We start from the raw sequence: 16,969 nt of genomic DNA on the forward strand, positions 1-16,969 counted from the left end.
AGACGTGTGTCTCCATTTTCTGGGGCTTCGGTCAACATTGGTGATTGAGATTTATTTATCGCTTTGGCTGTCGTTGATTGATTCACATGCTATGTGCTAATGGTTAATCTTAGGATGTGTTGATATATGTGTCATGATTGTTGGATTGTGCTAACTTGGTTGCACAATTATACATATATCTGTTGTACTCCCTTCACTCTAGATTCTACAATTGAAGGAGTACAACATATATATGTATAATTGCACAACCAAGTCAGCACAATTCAACAATCATGGCACATATATCACATACATCTTAAGATTTCTTCCGAGAATTGGAATTGGATGTTCCTACATTCCAGGGTTTCGTGTCGAAACGCTTGTCATGGAAAGGAATAAGATAAATTCTTATATTCCTCTGAAGATTTTTGAAATTCGTTTCTATAGTTCTTTAAGAGCAGATTAGTCATATACCAACGCTCTTGCCCTAGGCACAAGCAAATAAGACTCGCGCTATAACTTATATCGACTTTAATAATATTCTTAGCCTTTTTCCTGAACTTTCTCCTTCATAAATGTATTCCCTTCAGTAAAGACTCATTCAGAATTCCTTCACGATACATCGAAACCTAATCGTGAATAGGAAATTTAATTATTTATTCTAAGCTTAAAAACATGGGGCTCACAGGACTGGTCCTAACAAAGCGGATCTCTAGATCTAGGAGATAGAGAAGATTTATGGAGTGCTGCAGACCGCTAAAGAAGCCAAGGTGGGCATGGCTACATACTTGCTACTGGGAGATGCTGAATACTGGTGGAGGGGCGCCAGAGGGATCATGGAAGCTAACAATGAGCAAGTCAACTGGATCATTTTCCGTAATGCATTTATGGAGAAGTACTTTCCAACCAGCGCTCGAGATGAGAGGGAGGCACAATTTCTGACTCTTTGTCAGGGAGGCATGTCCATACCAGAGTATGCTTCTAAACTGGAGTCTTCGGCTAAGCATTTCCAGTTCTTCAACGATCATGTCGACGAACGCCACATGTGTAAGCGCTTTGTGAATGGACTGAGGCCCGATATTGAGGATTCAGTGAGGCCATTGGGGATCGTGCGATTCCAGTCATTGGTGGAGAAGGCCACAGGGGTGGAGCTGATAAATAACAAGAGGTTTAACATAGCTGGAACTAGGGGACCGATGAGGTCAGGTTCCCAGAGCTACCAAGGAAAATGAAAATTTTAGAGCCAGAAGTCGTATTAACGTCATGCGGAAAAGGGTTTACCCCAGGATTTCAGAAGTCCGTGAAGACTACTGCTGGAGGTGCAGGAAACCAGGCCGCGACCAAGGATGTGACCTGCTACAAGTGTGGGCAGCAAGGGCACTTTACTAATGCTTGCCTAGATGTTACAAGTGCAACCAACCGGGACACAACGCCAGTCAGTGTAGGGCACCCAAGACTGAGCCTTCTGTTAACACTGCAAGGGGAAAGCGCCCTGCTGCTAAGGCAAGAGTTTACACCATGGATGGTGAGGTAGCTGACGGGGTTGATGGTTTGATCAGGGGACAGTGCGAGATTACGGTAACCTCCTAACTGTACTCTTTGATTCCGGTGCAACGCATTCTTTTGTCTCTAAGGACTGCGTGTCAAGACTGAAATTACCTGTTACTGCTTTGAGTTTTGACCTTATGGTGACTACACCTACTAAAACCCTACTTGCTAATACTGCTTGTATGCACTGCTCTATAGTGTATAGAGATAGAACCTTTCATGCTAACCTAGTATGTTTATCCCTTAAGAACCTAGATGCCATCCTAGGGATGGATTGGTTATCACATTACCATTGTCTTTTGGACTGTAGCCGAAAGAAAATGGTGTTTCCTGACTCGGATCTTTTCGAGTACTTGTCTGCTAATCATATTAGTGTAACCTTCAACGAGGGATCCCAAGAGTATTCCTTACTACTGAGCCTAGAGGGTAGGGAGCACTCAGATGTCCGTAGAATTCCAGTTGTGCGAGATTTCACTGATGTCCTTCCGGGAGATGTACCTGGATTACCGCCTGTACGCGATGTGGAGTTTGCTATCGACATAGTACTTGGAACAGGACCGATCTCGATTGCAGCGTATCATGTGGCACCTCCAGAACTAATGGAGTTGAAGTCTATATTGGAGGATGTTTTGACAAAGTGATTCATTAGACCAAGTGTTTCACCGTGGGGAGCGCTAGTGTTGTTAGTGAAGAAGAAGGATGGGAAATCCAGATTGTGTGTGGATTATCGACAGCTCAACAAGGCAACCGTCAAGAACATATACCTGTTGCCGAGGATTGATGATTTGATGGATCAGCTCAGAGGGGCTGCTGTGGTTTCAAAGATTGAATTGAAGTCAGGATACCATCAGATTAGAGTGAAGACTGAGGACATATCGAAGACTTCTTTCAGAACCAGATATGGACACTATGAGTACCTAGTGATGCAATTCGGAGTGACAGATGCACCTCCTATTTTCACGCATTACATGAACAGAACATTCCATGCGTTCTTAGATCGGTTTGTAGTGGTGTTTATCGACAACATTCTGATCTACTCCAAGGATGATATGGAACATGAGGAACATCTACACCAAGTGTTGCAAGTGCTAAGGGATAAAAAGTTGTATGCAAACCCTTCCAAGTGTGAATTTTGGGTTGATGAAGTCAAATTCTTAGACCATGTTATCTCTAAGATGGAACTGTTGTAGATCCGGCGAAGGTAGACACCGTTCTAGGGTGGGAACTGCTGAAGACTGTGATTGAGATCAGGAGTTTTGTAGGCTTAGCTGGATATTATCACCGTTTCATCGAGAACTTTGCCAAGATTGTTGGACCTTTGACTCAACTTACAAGAAAGGATCAACCATTTGCATGGACAGACGCGAGCAAAACAAGTTTTCAGACTACGAAGGAACGTTGACAACATCACCTGTACTTATTCTACCGCAACCAGAAGAACCTTATGAAGTATATTGTGATGCTTCACATCAAGGATTGGGATGTGTGCGGTTGCCACATCGAAAGGTAGTGGCATATGCTTCAAGACAGTTCAAGACTCACGAGAAGAACTATCCGACTCACGATTTGGAGCTAGCTGCTATTGTTTTCTCATTGAAAATCAGGAGACATTATCTTTATAGATGTACTTTCAGTATATTCAGCGATCACAAGAGCTTGAAGTACTTATTTGATCAGAAGAAACTAAACATGAGACAACGTCGATTGTGATGCCCGGGGCCGACGAGGGCGGGGAGTGATCGCTGGTGCAGTGAGGCACATATAAGGAGCGGCTCTTGGCAGGCTTCTAGGCGGAGGGGCACATGAATGAACTGATTTCACACTCGAACAAGAGGTATTCCGAGACTATGTAGGGATGGACTATACAGTTGAGAAGGGCATAAAAGATTTGATTGTACTACCCATAACAACAAGATACATCTTCTTTTCGAGAGCCCAACTCATAAAAAACTCAATGGTTAAGTGTGCTTGCCTTGGAGCAATATTATGATGGGTGACCTCCTGGGAAGTTTTCCCGGAAAGTGCGTGAGTGAGGACAAAGCGCACTGAAATGAATCGTGTTGTTACCGTGAGGCCAGTTGTCAGATCGGGATGTTACAGTTGGTATCAGAGCCGACCTCTCCCAGTACGGTGTAGTTCGGGGACGAACCAAGCGGAAGCTGGTGGGCCTGTGACGCCCGGGGCCGACGAAGGCGGGGAGTGATCGCCGGTGCAGTGAGGCAGGGACAAGGAGCGACTCCTAGCAGGCTTCTAGGCGGAGGGGCACATGAATGAACCGATCTCACACCCGAACAAGAGGTATTCCGAGACTATGTAGGGATGGACTATACAGTTGAGGAGGACATAAAAGATTTGATTGTACTACCCATAACAGCAAGATACATCTTCTTTTCGGGAGCCCAACTCATAAAAAACTCCATGGTTAAGTGTGCTTGCCTTGGAGCAATATTATGATGGGTGACCTCCTGGGAAGTTTTCCCGGGAAGTGCGCGAGTGAGGACAAAGCGCAATGAAAAGACTCGTGTTGTTACCGTGAGGTCAGTCGTCAGATCAGGATGTTACATCGATGGATGAAGTTCATCAAGGACTATGAGTTCACTTTGCAATATCACCCAGGGAAAGCTAATGTATTTGCTCATGCTTTGAGTAGGAAGATGCATGTCTCATAAATGATTGTTAAAGAGTTGGAGCTACTTGAACAGTTTCGAGATTTGAGTTTGGGAGTGTCAGCGTCAGAGGGAAAGTTGAAGTTTTGCATGATCAGAATCGCCAGTGGTTTGATGGAAGAAATTCTAGAACAACAATTGCAAGATGAGTTTCTGCTAGAGAAGAGAAATCTGGTAACTCATGGCAAAGATCCAGAATTCAAATAGGAACCGACAACATTCTGCGATGCAAAGAAAGAGTTTGTGTACCGAAAAACCTTGAACCGAGAAGACTAATTATGGATGAAGGACACAAGAGCAAGCTGAGTATTCATCCGGGTATGACAAAGATGTATCAAGACTGGAAGATAAATTTCTGGTGGTCAGGAATGAAGAGACAAGTGGCTGAGTATGTGGGTGCATGTTTAACTTGTTTGAAAGCTAAGGTAGAGCATTAGAAACCTTCATCCATGCTACAGAGTTTAGACGTGCCAGTGTCGAAGTGGGATAGTATATCCAGGGATTTCATGGTGGTTTTGCTAAGGACTCAAAAGAAGTATGATTTGATTTGGATAATCGTAGACCGTTTGACTACTTACAATGTGGAGAGGTATGCTGAGATTTACATTGCTGGGATTGTACGACTGCATGGAGTACCAACTAGTATCGTGCGTGACAGAGACCCAAAGTTTACATCACATTTCTGGGGAGCTCTTCACGGGGATCTAGGAACAAAGCTGAGGATAAGTTCTGCTTATCATTCGCAGACCGATGGATAGACTGAGAGGACTATTCAGTCGTTAAAAGATTTATTGCGAGCTTGTGTACTGGACAACAAGGGAAGTTGGGATGATCTTTTACCACTGATTGAGTTTACCTACAACAACAGTTTTCATTCGAGCATAGGAATGGCACCGTGTGAAGCTTTATATGGACGGAAGTGTCGAACACCATTGTGTTGGTATCAAGATGAGGAGAATTTGTTGATTGGACTGGAACTTCTGCAACATACGACAGATAAAGTTAGACAGATCAGAGAGAAGATGAAGACTTCTCAGAGTAGACAGAAGATTTACGCCGATCAGCGACGCAGAACCCTAGAACTTCGACAAGAGATTGTATTTGGAAGGTTATTTGGAACCAAAACACGGGCGATGCTACGTGGGAGCTAAAGGAAAAGATCAAGGAGCAGTATCCGAAACTATTCGCCTAACCCTAAGTTTCTGATGTAACGGGAACGAAGATTGATCAAGTGTATACCGATTTGGATGGCTTTGTGAAGAAGAAATGTTGTTACTTTTGATTGTCTTGCATTTTGTCCAAAACAACCTGATGTCGAAGCAGATGCTATGACATCTGCCTATGTATGGCACATGACATCAGTCCATAAATTGGAGTGCTTATGTGTGCTCTGAAAATCTGGTAAAGATGTTATTGTGGTTACTTACGGTTTAAGTAGCTGTATTATAGTTGTTTAATGTGGGCTGGTTTAATTGTTGGAATAATCTCTGATTGAAGATGGATTCCTATTGTGTTATTGGTGATTGATATGTGAACGCAATCAACATTTATGGAAGATTGCGTTTTGATTTGTTGCTGTTGGACTACTGCTTCAGCCTTTGGAAACCCTATTGTTTCCGCTGAAGCTTATACATATTGAAGACCTAAAACATGATGATTACTCAAGCTATTGAGAGAAATAGATCAAGTGTCTTAGGGTGGTGATTTGTGCTAGTCCTTGTTTTCGTGGAAATCAAGATATTATATTTGGAACCAAAACACGGGCGATGCTACGTGGGAGCTAAAGGAAAAGATCAAGGAACAGTATCCGGAACTATTCGCTTAACCCTAAGTTTCGAGGACGAAACTTTCTTTTTGGAGTGTAGTTTTGTAAGACCCTAGTTTTTAGAATAAGTTAAATAATTAATTTCTTATTCACGCTTAGGTTTCCGATGTAACGTGAATGAAGATTGATCAAGTGTATACCGATTTGGATGGCTTTGTGAAGAAGAAATGTTGTTACTTTTGATTGTCTTGCATTTTGTCCAAAACAACCTAATGTCGAAGCAGATGTTGTGACATCTGCCTATGTGTAGCACATGACATCAGTCCATAAATTGGAGTGCTTATGTGTGCCCTGAAAATATGGTAAAGATGTTATTGTGGTTACTTACGGTTTAACTAGCTGTATTATGGTTGTTTAATGTGGGCTGGTTTAGTTTTTAACTGGTTACTAAAGTGACGCTCCGAAAGTCGGGGTGTTACAGGAATCAATGAGACTGTTGGGAATCACGCGGTTTCAAGCACTGCTGGAGAAAGCCACATAGGTAGAGATCATGAAGAACAAGAGAATCAATGAACCAGGCGTTGGGGAACCTATGAGGTTGAACTTCCAAGGTCAGGGAGGGTTTAACAAAGTTAAACAACTCCAGAAGAAACCATATCATCGACCATATGGTAAGGGATCTTCACCGAGGCAGTATAGGCCCTTAGCTGCTGCTTCTAGAGGACAAAGGAATCACAACGAGAATAGAGATGTTGTGTGCTAAAACTGTGGAAAGAATGGACATTATGCCTATATACGCTAGGAGAATAAGCCACGATGCTTCAACTGTCAAAGATTTGGGAATCTTGCGAAGGATTGCAAGGCGCCAAAGGATGAGCCGTCAGTGAATATAGAGATGTTGTGTGCTAAAACTGTGGAAAGAATGGACATTATGCCTATATATGCTAGGAGAATAAGCCACGATGCTTCAACTGTCAAAGACTTGGGAATCTTGCGAAGGATTGCAAGGCGCCAAAGGATGAGCCGTCAGTGAATACTTCCAAAGGAAAACGTTCAGCTGCAAAGGCAAGAGTGTACACATTGGAAGCCAAAAACGAGAGCTTGGGTGAAAAAAAAAGAGGATATAATTTCTTAAGTCACCTAGAAACATGCTTAGGAATGGCAATTGGAAAAATGCATGGTATGTATGCTTGAGTGAGTAATGACCCTCTTTTAGTCTTGTTTCTAGGGTCATTTCGTTGTAGGTTTTGAGTTTTTTTTTTTTTGTTGAGTCTCATGTAGTGTTTCATGCATTCTCATGCATTTTTATCTTTATCTGTGTTTTTGCTTTGTTTTGGTAATTTCCTAGTTTTATTAGGGCTTTATTTGCATTTTAGGTTAGTTTAAGAGTTTATTGAAAGTTCCACTTGTTTTGAGGGCCTTTGTGAAAAACTGACCTTCAAGTTTCTAGATATTTCCTAGCTTGTGCATTAAGTTTTTCAGGTTGAATCAGCTGAAGATGGAAGGTCTAGGGGTTTAAAGACTTGAAGGAGGCATTATAGTGGAGTACAAATGAAGTTCAAAGGGTTTTTGAGCGTGCCAATTAAACAATAGGTGTTGGTGCCAGATTTTGATGCTGACACTTGAGCGTCCTGGAAGAGCGCTTGAGCGCCCATTAGACAGAAAATTTCTGTTTTGAGGGCACTGAAGCATGCTTTTGCAGTGCTTGATCGCCCAGACTCAACCATTTTCTCATATTCTAATAAGTTAGAAGAAAGGGTTTTGGTTCCGGAGTTTGGGAGCTTTCTCCAAGTCCAATTTTTCAGGTTTTACCTTCCTTTTCTTGTATGGATTTCATGGCCATGTTTGGCTAAACCCCCTTGTGCTTTGAATTCTTTATAAGACTTTGGATGTTTTAGTTGTAATTCCTTTTCTATTCATGTGTTCTGAGTAAACCCTTGAATCTCACTCCTATGCTTTATCTTTTAAGCTTGAATACATGCTAGCTTTTTGCTTTTCTATAATCATAACGGAAGTTTCTAAAAAAAATTGAAACTTGATGTGGGATTACCTCTTCTATGCTTGCTACTAGGAATAGAGGAAGGGTTGAGGTTTGTTGGTCTGAATTGCATGCTTAGTGCTTCTAGCAAATCTTTAGGTTGTTAATGAATTGTGCCTATCTTTTGACTGAGAGGGTTTTCTATGCGAGGCATTGTTAGATGACTAGTTAGGCTAGAACATCAAGGAGAGACTCCGAACTTTGTGAGTAGGAAATGTTTGCTAAAACTAAATTAGTTGAGCAAGAACCAAAGGCATTCTCATCTCTGAATTTCACACGCTTTATTATTCGTTCACTTGTTCTTTTTACATAACTCAAGAAACAATCAACCTTTAAAACTGAATTTTACTTGTTTTCCAAACTTAAACTTGAATCTTAAACTGAATTCGCAATTCAATTCCCTGTGATTCGATAAATTAAAACCGAGTAGATTGTGTGCACTTGCAGATTGACCAACAATGAGTTTAAGAACCAAGAGGCTTAATGTGTAAAAGGATGTTTAAGAACATGCTTATGTATAGGAGGCTCTTCAAAAATTGACTATGTTAAAATGCATGAGAAGTTCTTGAACCTTAAGGGAAAAGGGGGGAAAGTTGCTAAGTTAATTTAGCTAATGAGCACCTTGTAATCTTTGGGACATATATTCACCATAGTGACCCAAAATTAGTGAAACAGGTTCCAAATGAAATTTAACTTGTGAAGCTAGATGCTGTGTGAATTTCAAGGTGTTTTGGTTCCTGGTATTGTCAGAATTTCAAGTGGAAGTTGGGAAAACTTCCTCCTCGAGTAAGCACTGTAGTCTGTACTGTTTTGGGTCAAACTCCTTGGGTATGAGTTCAAATTGCGTGGGACCACTTTTGTTTGAAAGATAATTTGAAGCGCTTCAGTCTGTAAAAGTTTCATAATTTTTGGATTGATGGTTCTATACAGTTTTGATTTTTAAGTATCCTGTTTCTGCTGTCTGCATTTCTGAAACAACTGTAGTGTGTGATTTTTAATTAATTCCACAAGGGTTCAAATGCTATGGAACTTGTATGGTTAGAAAGAAGACTTAAGGGTCTATCGTGAGAAAAATAATTATATTTTTGTGAGTTTTCTATGTGGTTGAAAACGAGTTGATTAGAGACTAAGTTAAGTACGCTTTGATTAATGTACACGTGGTTTGAGCACAGAAATGGACTAGCAATGAAAGAGCACAGAGGGAATCGAACAAGGTTAGGGAAATTTTCCATTTAATAATTATATATCATTAAGATGCCATGACTGTATGACGGGGTGTGCCCATGTTGGTTGATGCCTAGGGCAAGTTTGTATGCTAGTTTGTTCATAATGGGTGATAGACTTGTAGGATATTGATTACTATGATAGTTGTTGTTGAAGCATGCTTGAGTGTTTCAGATGCATGATTGTTTACTTATTTATTCAATTTGTACTTCCATTTCTTTATTTTCTTTTGTTTCAGTTATCTTTCATTTTCTTTTCCAAAACAATTAAATTTTACCAAAAATCTGAGTAAACAAATACCAATCTGATAGGAACTTGAATTTTTATCAGACTTGAAAAAATGCAGGCCAAGGTCTCTTTTGGCCATATAAAAGAAATTACATTTTTATTGACAGGGAGTTCTATAATTTTGTGCTGAGGTTTCCACTACTGGTCCATGACTCTTGAACTTGCATTGAGTAGTGTAAATTCCAGAGAACATCCTCTATTGAAGGGCGCTTACTAGGAACCTTGGAGAGACAGTTGATGGTAATCTGAACTGCAGTCCTCATTGATTCATATGCATAACTTCCCCTCAGGGAAGGATCAATTGCACTTCTTAGAAGTATTGATGCTGTGTCTGATGAACCTGTCTCTAGCTGAACACAGAATCGAAGATAATAAAAATAAATATAGCTTGCATGACAATTAACATTAGGAAATTTAATGATTTATCATGGAAAAATTTATTGTTATATATTGATGATACCTCGTCCTTGAGCTCTTGTACTTCACTGGAGGTTGCTATTTGTCTGCCTGTGATAACTTCAAGTAGAATTACACCCAGAAGATAAATATCTTCCTTTTCTGCACTATGTGTGCTGCATAACATATTGAACCTAGATTAAAGCATGCAGTGGAATTGGAATATATAACACAAGAAAAAGTTAATAAGCAGAGGAAACAGAAACATATACCTTTCTAAATTATCTTCCTTGGATGGCAAGGGAATGTTGTATCCACTAAGTTTTGCATTGAGACTATCATCCAACAGAATGTTGTGAATCTTTAAATTATTGCCAAATATGGCAGGAGTAATTTCTGTGTGCAAAAACTGGACTCCTCTTGCAATGCCTATGCTGATTGCCATTCTTTGGGGCCATTTCAGAATTTCTCTTTTTCTCCTATCTGTAGTGTTAAATAAAAACTCCTTAAGTTATTTATTCATATCTTTTTTTTTTTCTTTTGTTAATTTGTATTAAGTTCTGTGATTGTTGACTACTTACCTGTAAGTTGATCCCTGAGTGACACATTTGAGATGTACTCAAATACAATGAATACAGTGGTGGTGGATTGGGGAGGGTCCTGATGAGTAATGACAGAGTGTCCAACAACACTCACCATATGCCTATGTCTCAAATTGGGTAATATCTCTAAGTGCTGCATGATGCTGCTATTATAGGGCAAATCTCTGTGCTTTATTTTTGCACAATTAACCAGGACCACTGAGCCATCTCTGAGCCAACCTTTATATAGCTGTAAATAGGAATTATAGATATTAAATGCTGTGCCATGCGAGTAAAACTATTTATAAAGTTATCAGAAATTAATCCTTTAATTTTACCTGTCCCTGCGTTCCTTCTTCTATAAGATTTGATGCATCAAAGTTGTTTGTTGCATCTTCAATTTCCTCTGATGTAAAAATACGGTATGGTGGCAGTCCAATTGCAGCTAGCCTCGTTGTCTGTGGAACACGTCCTATTAATATATTCCGGCGCAGCGCAGGAGAAACCGGATTAATCTAAGATGTATTAATTGTATATGTCAAATGAAAAAGAATATAATGACGGCCTTACTTGCAACATTAACATTTGGTACTGCTGGAGAAAATTTATGAGCAACAAACGTTTGGGAGTTATGATATGATCTTTTTGCTTTAGACTTGTTGAAGATGAGTAGAAGCAGTAGTAGTAGTCCTGCAATTCCTACAAGCACAATTCCTCCTCCAATTAGACCAAGTAGTAGGCCTAATTTAATACCCGATTCCTTTTCCTTCGAATTGGAAGAAGGAGGCTTAACTGCTAAAGCTGGTGCTGCTTTTTTATTGCAATATGAAGGTGGACGTTGTTTTTGTTTCACACTTAACAAACAGTTCCCAGAGTATAGCACCTCGGCCTTTGAAGCAATAATACAGGATGGTAATTTTCCTACCAGAAGGTTGTGTGAGATATCTACAAATGTTAGTGCAGATGCAGGAGCACATGGCATAGATAGGTTACCACTTAGGTGGTTTGAAGACAAGTTTATTTGGTGAAGGGAAGGAAGAGAGAACAGAAAGGATGGGAAATGAGAACCTAGTTTGTTACCACCCAAGTTGAGCTCTTCAAGACAAGTGAGGGTTTCCAGATCTGGTGGAACACTTCCATTGAAGAGATTATCAGCCAAAACCAAACTGGTCAGATTTTTCAATTTCAAAGATGGGATTTCCCCGTGAATGAAATTTGAGCTCATGTTTAGCACTTGCAGAGAGGAGAAGCGGTTGATCTTTGCGGGTAAAGGACCCCACAAACCCAAGGACACCAATGACAACACCTTCAAATTTGAAAGCTTTGTGATCACAGTAAAGAAGGAATCAATTGAGAAGCTTCCTGAGAGTAAGGAAGTTTTGTTTCCTATAATAGTTAACTCTGTGACATGACCATTTGAGCAAACTATCTTCAGGGAAGGTGAGGGAGGGAGGAAGCAGAAATTTGTCCATTCTTGAAGACCTTGAGGATATTCAAGAAATTTCTGTACTTGGAAAAGAATTCTATTCTCAGTTGTCGTTAGCTGCTGTGCAATTGAAGTAGTAGGAGCAAGCACCAGAATCAGAAGAATGATTGCAGGAATCAACCAAATATTCCACAATTTCTTCATATTCGATCTTATTGCATGGAAATGAATTGAACTGTGATTGACTGTTTGAAATTTGAATCTAATAATATGGAGCAGGTGGGAGAGAACCTAAGTTTTTGTAACATGGGTGAGATCTGTAAATGAGGAGATGTAACATGCCTTGCTGCGTGATTTTTCTTTTTTAGTGATTTCAAGTATCTCCACATGATGTAATTCTGATGTAATTCTGATTGAGTGAATAACATACACATCATGTTGAAGTTAACTTTTTTAATAAGAGTTTTTTTCATCTATGAAACTCATATGAGATGCATTGCAAAAGAGAAAATCAAACATGTATCATTTAAACCTACTGCCACACTAATTTTATCATTAATAAATTAGTTAATAATTGAACTGTAAATTGGTTTAGGTGGAAGGAAAGAGTTTATCAATGTTTCTAGTTTTGTGCGTGCTACTGCAAGTGGGTTTGTGTCGGTGAATGGATGAGTGAGTACGTGTAAACTAAAGGTAAGCTATCCTGCACACACCAATAATGTTTGACTTACCTCTTCTTTCCGCTTCCACCTCAATTGAATAAGGGAAAAGAAAATAAAGTGATATAATATATAATGTGATAGAAAATGTAGGAAGAGATACACAGTAAAATTTGATGTAATATGTGAAGTGTGAGTGAATATTACTCTAGACACACATCCCATTCTCGGTTTAAATGCGTACGTCACACTCACACAAATTTTAACCATTTCCACCTAATCCTCTTATTCAATATTATCGACAACCTGTCATGGAGATTCAAATACGGACATGATCTAGTATTAATTGGTTGGTTACCCTTAATTGCATGCTAACAATAATGTAGAGCATTTGGATTAATGTTTTGTCACAATTAATGCGATCGCTATCATAATTACTGAGTCAATTTTGGATGCTGAATTCGCAAATCTCTGAGCATCTTGACTTTGAACTGTTATGTTAATATTTTATTTTATTGAAATAGGGAATGCATGGAAGAGTTTGTACGGGAAGAGTTTGTTGGATAAGTAATGTAGAAATTGGTAAGTTTTGGAATCTTATGATGTAATGTATAATTTCAGTCTCGGACATTTAGGTAAATTTTAAGAGGTATGTCACATACGAATTGAGCGAAATGGAGGGTAAAATAGTCAGGATTCAAAAAGTAGCTAATTTTTTTAGTACATTGGAAAGATAAATTACACTCGGAATTGATCTCTGGACCTTCCCCAACCCAACTCATATGTCTTAGCTCTTACAACTTGAGCTATCATATGGGGACTGAAGTAGCTAATTTACTAACAAATAACATTTACATATAAATAAAATAAAATAAAATTACAATTTCAAAAATAGTATGAAAATAGCCATGAATGTATTCATATTTGTTGGTTTTTTAAAATTTTCGCGCGCATGCAATTAAGAGGAAATGTACTGTATCCCTCAAGTAATATGAATTATAATAGTTTCATGATCTGTTTGATTACAATTTTTGAAAACGGTTTCCTATTTTAAAACTAGTTTTCGTTTTTTTTAGAGAACAAAAGAGTTTATTAATAAACAAAAGAAAGGTAAAATCTCCAAACAAAAGAGACGAAACCAAGAAACTGCAAAAACACGCAACAAAAAAAAACCCACAACCCAACCACTAGAAAACCCTCTAAAATTCTAAAAGACTCAAAAGCCGCCCTAAACCAAACAACAAGAGCCCCAAAAGCCACCAAAACAACAAAGCTACACAAGACCGCTAAGAACCCGGTGGTCAATTTGCTCTAAGGAACTCACCTAGACCAGGAATGGCCTCCTCATCGTTGTCGGATAACTCCAAACCCGCACGTTTTCCCAAAAGTCAAACCTTCTTCGCACGTGTAAAATAGGGACTATAGGGAGAGAGAGGACATGTCGGTGGAGGGACACTCGCAACATCCACACATAGAGACTTAGGCCGACCTCTAGGCCTACGAGAAGGCTCCTCGGAACCACGCTTCGCCTTTAGTTTCTTCTTTGGCCGACCGTGAGACCGGGGTCTCGGAGGAGAAAACTCTAAAATATGATCCCCCAAGTACAAACAGCCTCCACCCTCTCTAACTCCGTAGAACTTGAGCAACATCCCACTTCAAATCTAGAATGTGAAAAGGAAGGAGAACCTTCCAACAAATATGTAGAAGAGATAGGAACAAGGGATACACCCTCTATTCCTGATGAGGATGAACATATTGTTAAACCATCCTCTGGTCAAAAGAAGTCGGGTGTTAAACTATCCTCTAGATCTGCAGTTTCTAATTCGGAAATTGTTGTTCCTTTGTCATGATTGTCTACATTTTAGCTAATGTACTTTGTGTGCCAAGATCTGGGACAAGATGTTGTAACATCGTGATGTGACATTTGTCCCTGAGAACGTGATGTGTGTTTGGCTGTTTTGTTCTAGAAGCTTTGGATTGATTTCGTGATAATCAAGTTAGGGTTATTCAAGAAGCTTATGTGTGCCGCTCAAGGAATATATCAAGTGTTGAGTGGATTTGATTTGAAGTTATTTGTGGAGGTTTTTTTTCTGTTACTCAAATCTTATGTGATAAGATTTGTTGCAGATTTGTTGCTAATTTTAAAAGGAAAAACTTCCTGTTTTTGTGTGGACTCTTTCATCTTTCAAGCCCATCGAAGACAAGGCCTCAAGGACTGCTATTTGTAAAGATACAAGACCTAGCTGCTCGGTGTGCTTCGAATGAGTGATTAGGATTTTATTATGAGTTCATACTTGTTGTTCTCTCAACAACTTTATGTTGTTGTTTTAGCTGAGAGTTGTTTGTGTTAGTTGTATGATCTTGAGATCTCTCTTTGCTCTTTGTTGTAAGAGATCAATCATTTTGGCAGTGATTGTGTGAGAAAGTGAGAGTTGGCTCTCATACTTAGGGGGATGACTAAGTAATAACCAAGGGTAGTGTTAGGTAGAAAAGGCAGTGAACGGGGGCTGTTCAGTTAAGACCTTTTGTGTACTTGTTTCTCTATAATAGTGAATAATCTTTCTCGGGTGAAAACCCTCTAGACATAGGTGATATTGTACCGAACTGGGTTACCAATCTCTAGTGTTTATTTTGTTATTTCTTTTCATGAACTTTCATATCTGAACATTGTTATATGTATTATCTTGTACAAGATGTCTTAGAGATCCAGTAGAACATATGTCTTACGGTTGCCAGAATTTTAATTGACATCAGAGCAGACACCCTGTTGTGTTTTGGGTGAGCTCCAGGGAACTACTATTCTGGTGATATGGACAACGACAAGGATGTGGGGTCGATTCATAGGCCACCAATGCTTGATGGGACAAATTATGATTACTGGAAGACACGCATGATTGCTTTTCTTAGATCAATTGACAGCAAGACCTGGAAATCATTGTTTTCCAAGAATCAGTGAAAACAGATAGTCACCGTTATCTAAGGAACCAAATCACGTACTCTTGGGGTACTTGCAAAAGACACTACTTATGGACAAGTAAACAAACTTAACACCCCTTATTTACAAGAAGATACATGATGAGTTTTGAACAAGACAAAAAGTAGGAGGAAGAAATGTGTTGTTATGTGATTTTATGTACAATTTCGGGAGTTATACCGCCGAGACAATGTAGAAGCAGAAACAACTCAATAAAACCTACAACTTTGTTTAAAGGATAATACAACCTACTATTGATATTATTAAGATCTAAAATATAACATTCCTCAACCTCATCCTTCTGAATCAGTGAATGAATGACTTTAAGGCAGACTTAGCTGTTGTACTGAAGCCCCATGAGCTAAAATTGGTTGGTTACTTCTTATATTAGCATATAAAGCACATCCTCTAGCAAAAACAGTTGTGAATTAGTTTGGATGCTGCATAGTAAAAATACAAGTTTGTAAGAAAACTGGAGTTTGGAAATACTAGAGATACTGTTTGTTGAAGGCGCCCAAGTTAATTACTGTATGGAACTAAAATTACTTGTCTTCTTTTCCTTTTCCCTTTATGTTCCAAGCAGTAAAAATTAAGTCATTAGCAATACTTTTTACTAGACTAAGACCCGCGTGTTGCGCGGGCAGATACAATTGAGAGGTAATAATGTTCTATATACAAAGAAAAATAAAACTGATTATAAAGCAAACTTTTGTCCTTTTAAAATGTGACCGTGAGTGAAGGGATATCATTTTCACCTTAGTTCAGCTTCATAGACGATCCTCCTAGGGACAACAATGTTAATTATTGGCTCAGCTACTAATCACCAGCAGCGTAAACTTCATATAAAATCATTGATTGTAATGAAACTAATTTTATGAAATTCATTATAATGAAATTGTACCTTTTGAGAGCAGCAAGCGAGAATCCTGTTTTTGCACCAGCAATAGGCGATTCAGTTTCCCATTGTTAGGAAATCCAATGTACTTTGAGATAGTGGGAAGGTGGGATCATGTTTCCAACGACGACAATGCGAGATCTTCTTTCTTGATGGCAATAACAACAATCTCATTCTATTGGCGTTCAATGACAGGAAGAGTGGTAAAGGGATGGTATTCAGTAACACTACTAGAAATGTGTTTTTTTCCTGCGCATTTTTTGGCAATTTTTATTCGCAGGTATTTCCTGCGAATTTTGCTGTGATTTGGGTGTTTTTACCTGCGAATACAGTCTTTGAAGAAAAATTCGCAGGTAATTATAAAATTTCTTGCAAACTTACCTACGGACTGCGATTCGCAGCTAGATTTGAATATTTGCTGCGAATTTATTGACGTCCTTAAATTCGCAGGAATATATTCGCAAAAAACATCGCAGCAAAACTTGAAATTTCTAAGCAATTTTCGCAGGAAACAATAATTTAATATTCTA

At 39.1% G+C, this 16,969-nt stretch overlaps 1 protein-coding gene across 2 annotated transcripts; it reads right to left on the reverse strand.

Moving 5' to 3' along the window:
- Positions 1-9,525: 9,525 nt before the first annotated feature.
- Positions 9,526-12,267, reverse strand: LOC130713609 (probable LRR receptor-like serine/threonine-protein kinase At1g14390). Of its 2 annotated transcripts, none has more exons than XM_057563386.1 (6): positions 11,056-12,267; positions 10,824-10,957; positions 10,486-10,735; positions 10,177-10,387; positions 9,969-10,098; positions 9,526-9,858 (listed from the first exon to the last, which is right to left on the reverse strand). In XM_057563386.1, exons 1-6 carry the CDS (start codon positions 12,113-12,115, stop codon positions 9,622-9,624), a joined length of 2,022 nt encoding a protein of 673 aa, XP_057419369.1. In that variant the 5' UTR covers positions 12,116-12,267; the 3' UTR covers positions 9,526-9,621. The 2 variants fall into 2 exon arrangements, with proteins under 2 accessions (XP_057419369.1, XP_057419370.1); XM_057563387.1 differs by having other exon boundaries at positions 9,969-10,080; positions 11,056-12,264.
- Between the last annotated feature and the right edge of the window lie 4,702 nt (positions 12,268-16,969).

The sequence above is a fragment of the Lotus japonicus genome, chromosome 4 (genome assembly GCF_012489685.1).
Source record: "Lotus japonicus ecotype B-129 chromosome 4, LjGifu_v1.2".
Classification (NCBI taxonomy): Eukaryota; Viridiplantae; Streptophyta; class Magnoliopsida; order Fabales; family Fabaceae; genus Lotus; species Lotus japonicus.

Coding starts and splice junctions, on each gene's coding strand:
- LOC130713609 (XM_057563386.1), bottom strand. CDS start 12,115: ATGAAGAAATTGTGGAATATTTGGTTGATTCCTGCAATCATTCTTCTG. Junction 10,736..10,823: donor AAGAAGGAACGCAGGGACAG/GTAAAATTAAAG, acceptor TCCTATTTACAG/CTATATAAAGGTTGGCTCAG. Junction 10,099..10,176: donor AAGGAAGATAATTTAGAAAG/GTATATGTTTCT, acceptor GCTTTAATCTAG/GTTCAATATGTTATGCAGCA.